The sequence below is a fragment of the Rhinatrema bivittatum genome, chromosome 19 (genome assembly GCF_901001135.1).
Source record: "Rhinatrema bivittatum chromosome 19, aRhiBiv1.1, whole genome shotgun sequence".
Taxonomy (NCBI): domain Eukaryota; kingdom Metazoa; phylum Chordata; class Amphibia; order Gymnophiona; family Rhinatrematidae; genus Rhinatrema; species Rhinatrema bivittatum.
Window position 1 is genome coordinate 45,167,937 of NC_042633.1, and position 17,021 is coordinate 45,184,957.

The 17,021-nt window shown below is 51.5% G+C and overlaps 1 protein-coding gene across 1 annotated transcript in view; it reads right to left on the reverse strand.

The window, feature by feature from the left end:
* Positions 1–694: 694 nt before the first annotated feature.
* Positions 695–17,021, reverse strand: part of LOC115080771 (breast cancer anti-estrogen resistance protein 3-like) — a 31,854-nt gene continuing 15,527 nt past the window's right edge. Inside the window, 8 exon segments of the mRNA XM_029585170.1 lie at positions 695–937; positions 3,802–3,993; positions 4,546–4,575; positions 4,578–4,633; positions 6,592–6,783; positions 6,981–7,096; positions 10,219–10,805; positions 11,475–11,572. Of these exon segments, the coding sequence (XP_029441030.1) occupies positions 726–937; positions 3,802–3,993; positions 4,546–4,575; positions 4,578–4,633; positions 6,592–6,783; positions 6,981–7,096; positions 10,219–10,805; positions 11,475–11,572 (1,483 nt within the window). The 3' untranslated portion in view covers positions 695–725.

A 17,021-nucleotide genomic window follows, 5' to 3' on the forward strand; every position in this document is an offset into this window, starting at 1 on the left:
ACACAGGCAGAGCCCAGGCATGCCAGTCACCCTCCTCCATGCACACAGGCAATGCCCAGGCATGCCAGTCACCCTCCTCCATGCACACAGGCAGAGCCCAGGCATGCCAGTCACCCTCCTCCATGCACACAGGCAGAGCCCAGGCATGCCAGTCACCCTCCTCCATGCACACAGGCAATGCCCAGGCATGCCAGTCACCCTCCTCCATACACACAGGCAATGCCCAGGCCTGCCAGTCACCCTCCTCCATACACACAGGCAATGCGTGTAGGGGGAGGTGAGGAACGTGACTGACATCCGTGGATACGGAGGGTGTCTGGCATCCTTGGGCACTGCCTATGGAGGGGGGTGAGGAGCATTGCCTGTGTGAATAGGGGTGGGGGTGGAGCTCGTGGGGGCAGGGAGATCTGTTAAGGAGAAATATTGCACACTGGCCTCCTTTTTGTATAAAGGTCCATTTCTGGCTGTCACCTTTACTAATAGGAGAATGTGGGCACGAGGTCAATTAATTGTCTTTAGTAGCCAGGGGCAGGTCCCCAGCTGACTGATCTCATTAACTACCATATTTACAGAGACAGTAAAATGAAATCGCATCCAAGCAAAGGTGAAATAATGTTCCAAATCTGCAGCCAGGCTAAGCCCCGCCCCTCCACCCATCTAAGGGGAGCCTGCCCAGGCTCGCGCCCTTCCCATGGGATCCTGCACCAGGGACGGTGGGGCAGTCTTCAGGAATTGTGTGGACGCTCCAGCACTGCTTGAGAAGGTCGACGCGCCACGGTTTTCTCCGGCTCCAGTTTCTGGGAAAGCACTGTTAAGACTTGGTTGAATTTTTTATATCTCTCATTCTGTGCTGCCTCTGCACCTTTACTGCCCCAGAACAGCCGTAGGGCAAACTCCGTGCGAAAAGCCTCAAGCAACTGGGGGCTGGGTTCAAAACCTGTGGAAGGAAAAATAGGTGTGAGTTAACCATAAAGAGAGGCCCACAGCCACCTCTGTGCCACTGGAAGCTCGGGAGCACTACTTGGTGCTGCTGACTGGGAGAAAATCTTCATCAGCACCATCACATGGAGCTTTGCCACCCAAGAATTAAAAAATTGTTTTCCAAAGTTTCAGGTGCATTGGTTTGAGAGCAGAAGCCTTTCTGTGCGCTCAGCCTGCCCGTAGACACGAGGGCATTGGTGTGAGTGCCGAAGCCTTTCTGTGCGCTCAGCCTGCCCGTAGACACGAGGGCATTGGTGTGAGTGCTGAAGCCTGGCTGTGCACTCAGCCTGCCCGTAGACACGAGGGCATTTTATTTATTATTATTTTATTTAAAGTTTTTTCTATACCGTCGTTAAGCGGGTGCCATCACAACGGTTCACAATAGTTTCATAAAAAAAAATATTATTTGGTGAGTGTTATAAGTCATGTCCAGTTTCCTCTTACTCGGTTATGAGATATCGTACTACTTTATCCTAAACTATTCTCTTTTTAAACAACAAAGAACCAAAATAAAGTAATGAGATGCACACACTTAAAGAAACAAGGTGTGTGAGCTAGGCTGACTGCAACCAACATTTCCCTGTTTTCTGCTCTCAGTTCTCTTTGTGGTATACTTGCTTAAATAGCCATGTTTTAAAACTTTTTTTTGAAGGTTTTGATGTTACTTTGTAGTCTGATTTCTAATGGCATATTGTTCCATATTGTGGGTCCTGCTAGAGATAGGGCCCTATCCCTTACCTGTGTTAGTCTGGCTGCCTTTACTGAGGGAATAGTTAGCAGTGCTTTGTTTGCTGATCTCAGATTTCTGTGGCGGATATGTACGTGGTGGGCTGTGTTCAGCCACTCTGCTTTTTCGTCGTGTATTAATTTATGGATGGTGCATAAAGTCTTGAATTGTATTCTTTGTTCAATGGGTAACCAGTGTAGTTCTATTAAGGGTTCGGTGATAAGGTCTCTTTTGCTTTTTCCAGTTAAAATTCTTGCTGCTGGGTTTTGAAGTATCTGTAGTGGTCTTATTATGGTGTATGGTAGGCCCAGTAGTAGGGCGTTACAGTAGTCAGTACTGGCAAAGATTAAGGCTTGTAATACTGAGTGGAAGTTGGTGGGTGGCAGTAGTGGTTTTAGTCTTCTCAGAGTCATAAGTTTGGCATATCCTTCTCTTACTTTGAGATACATGTTGTTTCATAATTCTGAATAGATTATCACTCCTAGGTTTCGTACTTTCTCTGCTAGTTGTATTTTTGGTTGGTTTTTTAGTGTAACTGGGTTCTGAATTATCGTTAAGTTTTTTCGTTCTAGATGTAAGAATTCGGTTTCTCTACGTTGATCACTAGTTCCATTTGGTTTAGTGCTGAAGCCTTTCTGTGCGCTCAGCCCTGCCCGTAGACACGAGGGCATTGGTGTGAGGTGCCGAAGCCTTTCTGTGCGCTCAGCCTGCCCGTAGACACGAGGCATTGGTGTGAGTGCCGAAGCCTTTCTGTGCGCTCAGCCTGCCCGTAGACACGAGGGCATTGGTGTGAGTGCCGAAGCCTTTCTGTGCGCTCAGCCTGCCCGTAGACACGAGGGCATTGGTGTGAGTGCCGAAGCCTTTCTGTGCGCTCAGCCTGCCCGTAGACACGAGGGCATTGGTGTGAGTGCCGAAGCCTTTCTGTGCCCTCAGCCTGCCCGTAGACACGAGGGCATTGGTTTTAGTGCTGAGAGCCTTTCTGTGCGCTCAGCCTGCCCGTAGACACGAGGGCATTGTGTGAGAGCTGAAGCCTTTCTGTGCCCTCAGCCTGCCCGTAGACACGAGGGCATTGGTGTGAGTGCCGAAGCCTTTCTGTGCGCTCAGCCTGCCGTAGACACGAGGGCATTGGTGTGAGTGCCGAAGCCTTTCTTGGCGCTCAGCCTGCCCGTAGACACAGGGCATTGGTGTGAGTGCCGAAGCCTTTCTGTGCCCTCAGCCTGCCCGTAGACACGAGGGCATTGGTGTGAGTGCCGAAGCCTTTCTGTGCCCTCAGCCTGCCCGTAGACACGAGGGCATTGGTTTTAGTGCTGAAGCCTTTCTGTGCGCTCAGCCTGCCCGTAGACACGAGGGCATTGGTGTGAGTGCCGAAGCCTTTCTGTGCCCTCAGCCTGCCCGTAGACACGAGGGCATTGGTTTTAGTGCTGAAGCCTTTCTGTGCGCTCAGCCTGCCCGTAGACACGAGGGCATTGGTGTGAGTGCCGAAGCCTTTCTGTGCCCTCAGCCTGCCCGTAGACACGAGGGCATTGGTTTTAGTGCTGAAGCCTTTCTGTGCGCTCAGCCTGCCCGTAGACACGAGGGCGTTGGTGTGAGTGCCGAAGCCTTTCTGTGCCCTCAGCCTGCCCCTAGACATGAGGGCGTTGGTGTGAGTGCCGAAGCCTTTCTGTGGGCTCAGCCTGCCCGTAGACACGAGGGCATTGGTGTGAGTGCCGAAGCCTTTCTGTGCGCTCAGCCTGCCCGTAGACACGAGGGCATTGGTGTGAGTGCCGAAGCCTTTCTGTGCGCTCAGCCTGCCCGTAGACACGAGGGCATTGATTAGATTGCATTTGTTATAATTTGATTTATGGTTTAGTAAGTACATATTTCATGTCACTTACATTAACAATTTGAGATACATGAGCTGTGACATTACAGGTGTTACTAGCAGGTCAGAGCACTAGGTAGGATGACATCATAGCTAATGGCTGTGCCTTAGGGAACAGCAAGATTGCAAGAAGTGGTTTTTTTAGAAACAGGAACATCTTTATTAGGAGCCAACCTGTGGCTCTTTGTGGGTGGAGGTAATGTCCATCTCTGAGTTGAAGTTTAGGTTTCACCTGAGAGTTTAGCCTCTGCGTTCCTCTGGTAGACTCTGGCGTTCCCTGCGATGGATCGGGCAGACTCCAGGACGCTCAGCAGGAGGTCGCAGCTCTCCTCCGTGTGATCCCACAGCTCTGTCCCTTCCATAACACGGATCAGAGGGAGGATGTGAGGTACCACAAAGCTTTCCATAGGCACAGAGGTGTTTCCTGCAAAATGAGCAGCTCACAGCTTAATTTCAGAAAAGAGAGCCTTGGCATACAGGCAGCAGGGGATGACAAGATTTTGGGAGAGGGATTTAGGAGAGAGGGCATCAGAAAGATTTGCAAGAGGAGGTGTGGGTGAGGCACAACAGAAAAGAGGAGGGGATGGTGGGGGTAACAGGGAAGCTGAAGAAGGCTTTGGTGGAGGGGGGAGCTGCAGGGCAATCTGGTAGGGTGGGAGAGCTGCAAGAGATGTGGTGGACGGAGGATGTTGCAGGGGGAAGCAGTGGAGGGTGTGATGCAGGAGGATGCGGTGAAGGGTTTGATGCTGCAGGGGGATGTGGTGGAGGAGGAAGTGGTGGAGGGTGGGATGTGGTGGAGGAGGAAGCTGTACAAGGCTTTGGTGGAGGGGGGAGCTGCAGGTTATGTGGTGCAGTGGGAGAGCTGCAAGAGATGTGGTGGAATGGAGGATGTTGCAGGGGAATGTGGTGGAGGGGGGGAGGTGTTTGGAGCTGGAGGAACTTCAGAGAGATGTAGTGGAGGGGGAGGGATACCAACCTTCATTTAAGGCTTTCATGAATGGTTTTGCTGCTTCTGAAAGGTGATGGCGCTCTCCGTGTGATGCTGGCGAAGAGCTGTCCACGTCCTGGTCGAGTCGCACAATCTGGAACAATTATTATTATTATTATTGATTCAATTTGATTCAGTACCCTTGATTACATTATCATCCCCGAGGCAAGTTCAGAACGTAAGCAGTGCCATGCCGGGTCACACCCAGGACCCATCGAGCCCCTCATCCCGTACATAAGAACATAAGAAGTGCCATGCCGGGTCACACCCAGGACCCATCGGCCCCTCATCCGTACATAAGAACATAAGAGTGGCCGGGTCACAGCCCAGGACCCAGTCGAGCCCTCATCCCGTACATAGAACAAGAGGTGCCGGGTCACACCCAGGACCCATCGAGCCCCTCATCCCGTACATAAGAACATAAGAAGGTGCCTGCCGGTCACACCCAGGACCCATCGAGCCCCTCATCCTGTACATAGAACGTAAGAAGTGCCGGGTCACAACCCAGGACCCATCGAGCCCCTCATCCCGTACATAAGAACATAAGAAGTTCCGGTCACACCCAGGACCCATCGAGCACCTCATCCCGTACATATAACATAAGAGGTGCCTGGGTCACACCCAGGACCCATCGAGCCCCTCATCCCGTACATAAGAAACATAAGAGGTGCCGGGTCACACCCAGGACCCATCGAGCCCCTCATCCCGTACATAAGAACATAAGAAGTGCCGGGTCACACCAGGACCCATCGAGCCCCTCAATCCGTACATAAGAACATAAGAAGTGCCGGGTCACACCAGGACCCGATCGAGCCCCTCATCCCGTACATAAGAACATAAGAAGGTGCCGGGTCACACCCAGGACCCATCGAGCCCCTCATCCCGTACATAAGAACATAAGAGGTGCCGGGTCACACCCAGGACCCATCGAGCCCCTCATCCCGTACATAAGAACATAAGAGGTGCCGGGTCACACCCAGGACCCATCGAGCCCCTCATCCCGTACATAGAACATAAGAAGTGCCGGGTCACACCCAGGACCCATCGAGCCCCTCATCCTGTACATAAGAACATAAGAAGTGCCGGGTCACACCCAGGACCCATCGAGCCCCTCATCCCGTACATAAGAACATAAGAAGTGCCGGGTCACACCCAGGACCCCATCGAGTCCCTCATCCTGTACATAAGGACATAAGTGCCGGGTCACACCCAGGACCCATCGAGCCCCTCATCCCGTTCATAAGAACATAAGAAGTGCCATGCCGGGTCACACCCAGGACCCATCGAGCCCCTCATCCCGTACATAAGAACATAAGAAGTGCCGGGTCACACCCAGGACCCATCGAGCCCCTCATCCTGTACATAAGAACATAAGAAGTGCCGGGTCACACCCAGGACCCATCGAGCCCCTCATCCCGTACATAAGAACATAAGAAGTGCCGGGTCACACCCAGGACCCATCGAGCCCCTCATCCCGTACATAAAAACATAAGAAGTGCCGGGTCACACCCAGGACCCATCGAGCCCCTCATCCTGTACATAAGAACATAAGAAGTGCCGGGTCACACCCAGGACCCATCGAGCCCCTCATCCTGTACATAAGAAGTGCCGGGTCACACCCAGGACCCATCGAGCCCCTCATCCTGTACATAAGAAGTGCCGGGTCACACCCAGGACCCATCGAGGCCCCTCGTCCCGTACATAAGAACATAAGAAGTGCCGGGTCACACCCAGGACCCATCGAGCCCCTCATCCCGTACATAAGAAGTCAGACCAGTGGTCTATTGAGGCCATTCCAATTCATTTGGAAGTACCCGGCAGATCTTAAGGGGAAAATGACATCACTGTTTCTAACTCTGGGTGTTGACAGTAAGTGCCCACTTCTGCAGTTCTTGGGAGCTGTCGAATTCATTGGAGTTGTTAGATTGGTGGATAAGGAGATGCGGGGGGCCTGCAGCTGCCGTAACTTGTGGAAATGGAGCTCTAGTTTGAGGTTTCTGCCTGCTGCTGCTGGAATGATTATCAGGAGAGCACGGGCTGATAAATGTCTTTACCTGTGGGAACTCCAGGGCCTGCATCACTGCAGAGAAAGCAAAGAGGTCTCCAGCTGAGGCTTTCAGCTCCACTGCCAGCTGGATGATTTTGTGCAGTGTAGCTGCTCGCTCTGCCACCGTACCAGAGCAGCCCAGTATATCCACCACAATCCCCAAAGCAATCAAGTGATGCCTGCAAGGGTAATGCATTAGAGATTTAGGTACATTTTCTCTCTCTTAATCACAAGAAACAGCGGATTATGCTATGAGAGGTTGCCTCTCTATGACAATCATGCAGCGCCCCACCCTCTCACTCTCATACAGTCACATGCCCTCCAGGAATGCTGCATGCATGCTCTGCCCTCCCCTAAAACAATGGATGGGCCCCACCTCTCCAGTAGGTCTTTCCTCAACTGATGTCCATGTGGTAAGGTGATCAATTCCAGGCCAGAGCCAACTCCCATCATCCTCTGCTGCTCCAGAGAGACTCCGCAGATCCTAATGACCTGCTCCAAAGACATTTGGTTAATGATAAGCAAAGAAAAGCAACCCATATACAAAGCCAATTACAGCTCCCCTAACCCTGCAGGAAGGTCAGGTTGCCTCAGGATACAGAAGACCTTTTACAGATAGTTCCAATTGTATTGTTGTTAAGTTTGTGTGGCAGATCCTCTCAGACCCATGAGTTTGGGGGACCCGCCTGACCTCCCCAAGACTTGCCAAAAGTCCCTGCGGTCTAGCGGGGGTCCAGGAGCCATCTCCTGCACTCGGGCCGTTGGCTGCCATTGGTCGGCCCCTGTCACATGGTAGGAGCACAAGATGGTGCCGGCCGTCCATTGCTCCTACCATGTGACAGGGGCTGACCAATGGCACCGGTAGCCCGTGTGACATAGTAAGGGCAAAGGCTATCTGCACCATTTTGAATACAAGCAGCCGACAGCGTGAGTGCAGTAGATGGCTCCCGGACCCCCGCTGGACCACCAGGGTGTTTTGGTAAGTCTTGAGGGGCTTAGGAGGGTGGGGGGTTGTAGTTAATTAAATTTTAGCTGGGAAACAAATAAGAATGGAACGCATGAACGGATCAGGGTCCCCCCTTGCTGAATGCAATGTATCTGCCCCCTCACGAATACGAATACCAAAGGTAATGTATGTGGTCTCTCTGCACATCCCTACCTGACAGTCTATATGCAGGATGGGAAGAGCAGTAGTGAATGTGGGGTGGGGTGGGGTAGAGGGTACTGTGTGCATGTTGTACAGGGGACAGCTGGTTTCATACCTGACAGTCTATCTGCAGGATGGGAAGAGCTGTAGTGAATGTGGGGTGGGGTAGAGGGTACTGTGTGCATGTTGTACAGGGGACAGCTGGTTTCATACCTGACAGTCTATCTGCAGGATGGGAAGAGCAGTAGTGAATGTGGTGTGGGGTAGAGGATACTGTGTGCATGTTGTACAGGGGAGAGCTGGTTCCTTACCTGACAGTCTATCTGCAGGATGGGAAGAGCTGTAGTGAATGTGGGATGGGATATAGGACACTGTGTGCATGTTGTACAGGTGACAGCTGGTTTCTTACCTGACAGTCTATCTGCAGGATGGGAAGAGCAGTAGTGAATGTGAGGTGGGGTAGAGGGTACTGTGTGCATGTTGTACAGGGGACAGCTGGTTTCATACCTGACAGTCTATCTGCAGGATGGGAAGAGCTGTAGTGAATGTGGGGTGGGGTAGAGGGTACTGTGTGCATGTTGTACAGGGGACAGCTGGTTTCATACCTGACAGTCTATCTGCAGGATGGGAAGAGCTGTAGTGAATGTGGGGTGGGGTAGAGGGTACTGTGTGCATGTTGTACAGGGGACAGCTGATTTCTTACCTGACAGTCTATCTGCAGGATGGGAAGAGCTGTAGTGAATGTGGGATGGGATATAGGACACTGTGTGCATGTTGTACAGGTGACAGCTGGTTTCTTACCTGACAGTCTATCTGCAGGATGGGAAGAGCAGTAGTGAATGTGAGGTGGGGTAGAGGGTACTGTGTGCATGTTGTACAGGGGACAGCTGGTTTCATACCTGACAGTCTATCTGCAGGATGGGAAGAGCTGTAGTGAATGTGGGGTGGGGTAGAGGGTACTGTGTGCATGTTGTACAGGGGACAGCTGATTTCTTACCTGACAGTCTATCTGCAGGATGGGAAGAGCTGTAGTGAATGTGGGGTGGGGTAGAGGGTACTGTGTGCATGTTGTACAGGGGACAGCTGGTGTCTTACCTGACAGTCTATCTGCAGGATGGGAAGAGCTGTAGTGAATGTGGGGTGGGGTATAGGATACTGTGTGCATGTTGTACAGGGGACAGCTGGTTTCTTACCTGACAGTCTATCTGCAGGATGGGAAGAGCTGTAGTGAATGTGAGGTGGGGTAGAGGGTACTGTGTGCATGTTGTACAGGGGACAGCTGGTTTCTTACCTGACAGTCTATCTGCAGGATGGGAAGAGCTGTAGTGAATGTGGGGTGGGGTAGAGGGTACTGTGTGCATGTTGTACAGGGGACAGCTGATTTCATACCTGACAGTCTATCTGCAGGATGGGAAGAGCTGTAGTGAATGTGGGATGGGATATAGGACACTGTGTGCATGTTGTACAGGGGACAGCTGGTGTCTTACCTGACAGTCTATCTGCAGGATGGGAAGAGCTGTAGTGAATGTGGGGCGGGGTATAGGATACTGTGTGCATGTTGTACAGGGGACAGCTGGTTTCTTACCTGACAGTCTATCTGCAGGATGGGAAGAGCTGTAGTGAATGTGGGGGTGGGGTAGAGGGTACTGTGTGCATGTTGTACAGGGGACAGCTGGTTTCTTACCTGACAGTCTATCTGCAGGATGGGAAGAGCTGTAGTGAATGTGGGGTGGGGTAGAAGGTACTGTGTGCATGTTGTACAGGGGACAGCTGGTTTCTTACCTGACAGTCTATCTGCAGGATGGGAAGAGCTGTAGTGAATGTGGGGTGGGGTAGAGGGTACTGTGTGCATGTTGTACAGGGGACAGCTGGTTTCTTACCTGACAGTCTATCTGCAGGATGGGAAGAGCTGTAGTGAATGTGGGGTGGGGTAGAGGGTACTGTGTGCATGTTGTACAGGGGACAGCTGGTTTCTTACCTGACAGTCTATCTGCAGGATGGGAAGAGCTGTAGTGAATGTGGGGTGGGGTAGAGGGTACTGTGTGCATGTTGTACAGGGGACAGCTGGTTTCTTACCTGACAGTCTATCTGCAGGATGGGAAGAGCTGTAGTGAATGTGGGGTGGGGTAGAGGGTACTGTGTGCATGTTGTACAGGGGACAGCTGGTTTCATACCTGACAGTCTATCTGCAGGATGGGAAGAGCAGTAGTGAATGTGTGTGGGGTAGAGGGTACTGTGTGCATGTTGTACAGGGGACAGCTGGTTTCTTACCTGACAGTCTATCTGCAGGATGGGAAGAGCTGTAGTGAATGTGGGGTGGGGTAGAGGGTACTGTGTGCATGTTGTACAGGGGACAGCTGGTTTCATACCTGACAGTCTATCTGCAGGATGGGAAGAGCTGTAGTGAATGTGGGGTGGGGTAGAGGGTACTGTGTGCATGTTGTACAGGGGACAGCTGGTGTCTTACCTGACAGTCAATGTGCAAGATATGGAGAGCTGTTGTCCGGCACTCGCTTTGAGTAAAAACCTCCTTCAGCACTTTCAGTGCTCCTGGATCTAGCGGCTTGTTTTCCGGGGACAGTAGAAGTGAGAGAAAGTTCTTGGGTTTGAAACATGAACCAGTCTCTATCTGTGGCCTTACAAATTCATGTCCCTTCTCCCGCTCCTCGCTGGCTTCCTCGCAGCAGGGTGTCAGAGTGGTGCAAGGCATTTCCGTATCCAGAAAACCAAAGGTGGTCTCAGTTACCCTGGCACGGCTCTTCCACTTTTCCTCTGCCCTCAGGCGGTCAACATAGCTGCGGACTGAGGTGGGCACTTTGGGTACCAGCTCACAGTATGTGTTCTCCGTGAGCAGCAGTGAAGGAACACGCAGGGGCTTGGGGGGAGCTTTGGAGTGGAGCTGACCATCAGATCCTCTCAAGGGACTTCCTCCCTCAGAGCCAAAGGTGTTTTGCTGAGAAGTGTTGGACCTGAGGAGGGGGTCACTACCAGTGCGGAAGATGGGAGAGTGGGGAGGCGCAGCTGGTTCCTCTGCAGTCAGAGTTTCTAGATTAGCTGTAGAAAAGAATGAATAATAAGTTTTAAAGAATAATGTGACGGGGGTAATGCCCCCTGCTCTTCCACTCTCCCCATCACACTCAGCACGAGTCTGTGCCATTGGAAAATACCTACAAGAAAGTTAGCCCAGTTCAGGAATAGCATGAAGTGCGTGAGCCAGGGAAACTGAATTGTATCCAAGCTGTGACTCGGAGCTGTCCTTAAGGACTGGCAAGTGAGAGTACTGAGGATTAATGAATTCTGTCTGTGTGACCCTGGCAGTGCCTATGTCCCAGTCCCATCGCTGCCCCCATAATGGATGGTCCAGAGTTCGGCCATTTTCACATGTCTGCAGGTAATTGTAAAGTCAGCAGTTACTTTTCTCATTTTTCAAATTTCCTTTGAAAATTGCTCTGGGTAAAAGTTCCCATGGAGATTTGTAACTGAGTTTTCTGCAAGAATTTTTTTCCCTTTCAATCAGTTTTTGCCTCTGTCCCCAGGAACACCTGATAAATGCAGGTAGGTATATGCACATTTTGTACATTACTTATCTCTTTGCCTATGTCAATGGCTTTTGAGAACTGCCCTGTGTACTATGACATGCAGCCACATGCAGCAGGATAAGTTTAGCTCTCATGAGCAGGCGTGGCGAGCGGGATCTATTCACGTGCCAAAGAAGGAAAGTACCTGTTAGTAGGTTACTGTCAGACTGAGCACTGTGCAGAGGCAGCTGCTTGCCCACCGTGTCCAGACTGGCTGGGTGGCTTCCACTCCTCTCTCTGCTTCTGTAAGGCAGGGGTGGGGGAGGATCATGTCACTCACTGAAAACATTTTTCATTCTCTAGCATCCTATTTTCAGTCAGGTCCAGTACTCCACAACTTCACCTATTCTGAATTCATTTCTTTATTGGTGTTTACTGGGAGACTATGTCTCTGCCACCTCCCCCAGGCAGTTCCTACATGAACCTTCCAACCTCATTGAAAATGATTTCATAAACCCATGGACAATTCTGAATCTTCCATGTAGTTGCACAGTGCACAGGTGCTTTTATTGTGCATTTTGTTATTATTTAATAATGATCTGGAAAGAAAAAAAAGATACCTCCTGTGTTACTTCTTCATTGACTATCTACTAGTGTAAAGCAGTGTATTAAAAGCTTTATATACTAACATCAACTATTGTAAAGTATGTGTACATAAGTGTAAAATATGTGATAAACTTCGATATATTACTGCAAAGTATGTGTTATGCATACTAGTGCAAAGTACGTGCATTAAAAGCATCAGTGCATTAATGCAAAGTGTGTGATCCATTAGTGTAAAGTACGTGCATTAAAAGCATCAGTGCATTAATGCAAAGTGTGTGATCCATTAGTGTAAAGTACGTGCATTAAAAGCATCAGTGCATTAATGCAAAGTATGTGTGTTCCATTAGTGTACAGTATGTGTCTTATAATATAAATTGTGTTAAAGCACTGATGTACTACTGCATACTAGTATAAAGTACATGTATTAACGGCATTGGTGTACTAATACAAAGTATGCATATCCATGAACTAGTGTAAAGTACGTGTGTTAAAGAGTTGATATACTAGTAAAATACTATACTACCTTCACTGCTACGCTCGTTTCTGCACCTGCTGCCTTTCAGCCACACTGGGGGCTAAGTCCATGCCGGAAACCGGCTACCGGACCAAGGCACACCTCTGAGGGATATCTGAGATCACTTCAGGAATTCTCGACTGGGGGAGGGACCCTTAGGTATCACCGCAGGAGAGCGGGGCGCGATCTTCTTTAAGGTAAATTTTGTTTCTTCTTTGCTGTAATTCTTAACACTATTCTAGTGTGTGGGACAGTGTCCACATCTGCTAGGAGACGGAGAGATACTGAAGAGCTGAGGTTACTGCAGGGGTATATCTAGAGTGACGTCAGCTTTGAAATCTGACTCCGTCTCTCATCTACTAGCAGAAGAGAACAATACCCATTGGTCCTGAGTCCATCTGTCTACACTAAGGAAAACAAAAATATCAGGTAAGTAATTTCTCCAATGTTAAAAATAGATATACTAGTGCAAAGTATGTGCATTGTGTCCATGTAATTTGTACCTGTTATTTATGAATATGAACAAGAAGGGCCAAATGTGCATGTGGAAATGTGTGCGCTCTTATTTAGCATATATGTACTTCTGGCTTAACTGATTGCTTCTTACCCAAACAGTGCACACAATCAGGCTGATTCTGTAAGGTTTACGGGAAAACGGGTGCTCAGTGTTGAGTGTCTGCTCTCCCAATGCGCACCCAGCCACCTCTCCTGGGCACGTGATCCTGTATTTAAATGAGGGGTCTTGTGATAAAACGGAGGTGCTAGGGACAATAGTGCATCCCTAGCGCCTCCTTGGCAGTGGAACCCCAGGTGAGGTGGCAGTCAGCGGGGTCAGGAAATGACTCCATTTTACGAGCACCAGTTTTCTGAACCCACTGACAGCCATGGATTAGGAAAATGGACACCAGTAAAACTGAGTGTCTGTTTCCCTATCCTGACTGGCTGGCAATTTATTTATTTATTTTTACATTTTTGGTTTCTCCCACTTAATATCGCTAGGATAACTAATAGCCTCATCAGCATGCATTTGCATGTGATGAGCACTATTAGTTTCGGGGGTGGGGGTTTAGACGCACTTTGGATATGCTAAACCCCTTACTGTATAAGGGGTAGTGGACGTGCATCAAAAACGCGCATCCAACCACAGATAAAACGCTGCACTCAGCGGAGCGCACTTTACAGAATCGGCCTGTTTGAGAAAGCCCGCGTGAACTTCTGACTGAACCCTTCTAACAGTGCGCACACTAAGAAATCCTGTATGAAATTCTGGCTTAACTAAATAAGGATACGTTTTAGACAGGTTACTTTATCTGAGTAAATGCAGTTCTTAGGCCACGGTGCAGAGCTGATCATCGCAAGGCTAAAAACTAGCACAGCATGATCTATTGTTAGAAATAAGGTGCACTGGCAGAGCTGTGTGTGTGAGGGTCTCAGTACTGGAATAGCAGGGGGTGCTGCAGGGCAGGAGTGAAGTGCATTGGCAGAGCTGTGTGTCAGGGTCTCAGTACTGGAATAGCAGGGGGTGCTGCAGGGCAGGAGTGAGGTGCACTGGCAGAGCTGTGTGTGTGAGGGTCTCAGTACTGGAATAGCAGGGGGTGCTGCAGGGCAGGAGTGAGGTGCATTGGCAGAGCTGTGTGTGAGGGTCTCAGTACTGGAATAGCAGGAGGCGCTGCAGGGCAGGAGTGAGGTGCATTGGCAGAGCTGTGTGTGAGGGTCTCAGTACTGGAATAGCAGGGGGTGCTGCAGGGCAGGAGTGAGGTGCATTGGCAGAGCTGTGTGTGAGGGTCTCAGTACTGGAATAGCAGGGGGTGCTGCAGGGCAGGAGTGAGGTGCATTGGCAGAGCTGTGTGTGAGGGTCTCAGTACTGGAATAGCAGGAGGCGCTGCAGGGCAGGAGTGAGGTGCATTGGCAGAGCTGTGTGTGAGGGTCTCAGTACTGGAATAGCAGGGGGTGCTGCAGGGCAGGAGTGAGGTGCATTGGCAGAGCTGTGTGTGAGGGTCTCAGTACTGGAATAGCAGGAGGTGCTGCAGGCCAGGAGTGAGGTGCATTGGTAGAGCTGTGTGTGAGGGTCTCAGTACTGGAATAGCAGCGGGTGCTGCAGGGCAGGAGTGAGGTGCATTGGCAGAGCTGTGTGTGAGGGTCTCAGTACTGGAATAGCAGGAAGTGCTGCAGGGCAGGAGAGGTGCATTGGCAGAGCTGTGTCAGGGTCTCAGTACTGGAATAGCAGGGGGTGCTGCAGGGCAGGAGTGAGGAGCATTGGCAGAGCTGTGTGTGAGGGTCTCTGTACGGGGATAGCAGGAGGTGCTGCAGGGCAGGAGTGAGGTGCATTGGTAGAGCTGTGTGTGTGTGTGAGGGTCTCAGTACTGGAATAGCAGGGGGTGCTGCAGGGCAGGAGTGAGGTGCATTGGTAGAGCTGTGTGTGTGTGAGGGTCTCAGTACTGGAATAGCAGAGGGTGCTGCAGGGCAGGAGTGAGGTGCATTGGCAGAGCTGTGTGTGTGTGAGGGTCTCAGTACTGGAATAGCAGGGGGTGCTGCAGGGCAGGAGTGAGGTGCATTGGCAGAGCTGTGTGTGAGGGTCTCAGTACTGGAATAGCAGGAGGTGCTGCAGGCCAGGAGTGAGGTGCATTGGTAGAGCTGTGTGTGAGGGTCTCAGTACTGGAATAGCAGCGGGTGCTGCAGGGCAGGAGTGAGGTGCATTGGTAGAGCTGTATGTGTGTGAGGGTCTCAGTACTGGAATAGCAGGGGGTGCTGCAGGGCAGGAGTGAGGTGCATTGGCAGAGCTGTGTGTGTGTGAGGGTCTCAGTACTGGAATAGCAGGAGGTGCTGCAGGGCAGGAGTGAGGTGCATTGGCAGAGCTGTGTGTGAGGGTCTCAGTACTGGAATAGCAGGGGGTGCTGCAGGGCAGGAGTGAAGTGCATTGGCAGAGCTGTGTGTGAGGGTCTCAGTACTGGAATAGCAGGGGGTGCTGCAGGGCAGGAGCGAGGTGCATTGGCAGAGCTGTGTGTGTGTGAGGGTCTCAGTACTGGAATAGCAGGGGGTGCTACAGGGCAGGAGTGAGGTGCATTGACAGAGCTGTGTGTGAGGGTCTCAGTACTGGAATAGCAGGGGGTGCTACAGGGCCGGAGTGAGGTGCATTGGCAGAGCTATGTGTGAGGGTCTCAGTACTGGAATAGCAGGAGGTGCTGCAGGGCAGGAGTGAGGTGCATTGGCAGAGCTGTGTGTGAGGGTCTCAGTACTGGAATAGCAAGGGGTGCTGCAGGGCAGGTGCATTGGCAGAGCTGTGTGTGTCTTAGTACTGGAATAGCAGGAGGTGCTGCAGCTAAGGAATGAGGTACATTGGTAGAGCTGTGTGTGAGGGTCTCAGTACTGGAATAGCAGGGGGTGCTGCAGGGCAGGAGTGAGGTGCATTGGCAGAGCTGTGTGTGAGAGTCTCAGTACTGGAATAGCAGGAGGTGCTGCAGGGCGGGAGTGAGGTGCATTCACAGAGCTGTGTGTGTGTGAGGGTCTCAGTACTGGAATAGCAGGGGGTGCTGCAGGGCAGGAGTGAGGTGCATTGGCAGAGCTGGGTGTGAGGGTCTCAGTACTGGAATAGCAGGAGGTGCTGCAGGCCAGGAGTGAGGTGCATTGGTAGAGCTGTGTGTGAGGGTCTCAGTACTGGAATAGCAGCGGGTGCTGCAGGGCAGGAGTGAGGTGCATTGGTAGAGCTGTATGTGTGTGAGGGTCTGAGTACTGGAATAGCAGGGGGTGCTGCAGGGCAGGAGTGAGGTGCATTGGCAGAGCTGTGTGTGTGTGAGGGTCTCAGTACTGGAATCGAAGGAGGTGCTGCAGGGCAGGAGTGAGGTGCATTGGCAGAGCTGTGTGTGAGGGTCTCAGTACTGGAATAGCAGGGGGTGCTGCAGGGCAGGAGTGAGGTGCATTGGCAGAGCTGTGTGTGGGGTCTCAGTACTGGAATAGCAGGAGGCACTGCAGGGCAGGAGTGAGGTGCATTGGCAGAGCTGTGTGTGAGGGTCTCAGTACTGGAATAGCAGGGGGTGCTGCAGGGCAGGAGTGAGGTGCATTGGCAGAGCTGTGTGTGAGGGTCTCAGTACTGGAATAGCAGGAGGCGCTGCAGGGCAGGAGTGAGGTGCATTGGCAGAGCTATGTGTGAGGGTCTCAGTACTGGAATAGCAGGGGGTGCTGCAGGGCAGGAGTGAGGTGCATTGGCAGAGCTGTGTGTGAGGGTCTCAGTACTGGAATAGCAGGGGGTGCTGCAGGGCAGGAGTGAGGTACATTGGCAGAGCTGTGTGTGAGGGTCTCAGTACTGGAATAGCAGGGGGTGCTGCAGGGCAGGAGTGAGGTGCATTGGCAGAGCTGTGTGTGAGGGTCTCAGTACTGGAATAGCAGGAGGTGCAGGGTGGGAGTGAGGTGCATTGGCAGAGCTGTGTCAGGGTCTCAGTACTGGAATAGCAGGGGGTGCTGCAGGGCAGGAGTGAGGAGCATTGGCAGAGCTGTGAGAGAGGGTCTCTGTACGGGGATAGCAGGAGGTGCTGCAGGGGAGGAGTGAGGTGCATTGGTAGAGCTGTGTGTGAGGGTCTCAGTACTGGAATAGCAGGGGGTGCTGCAGGGCAGGAGTGAGGTGCATTGGTAGAGCTG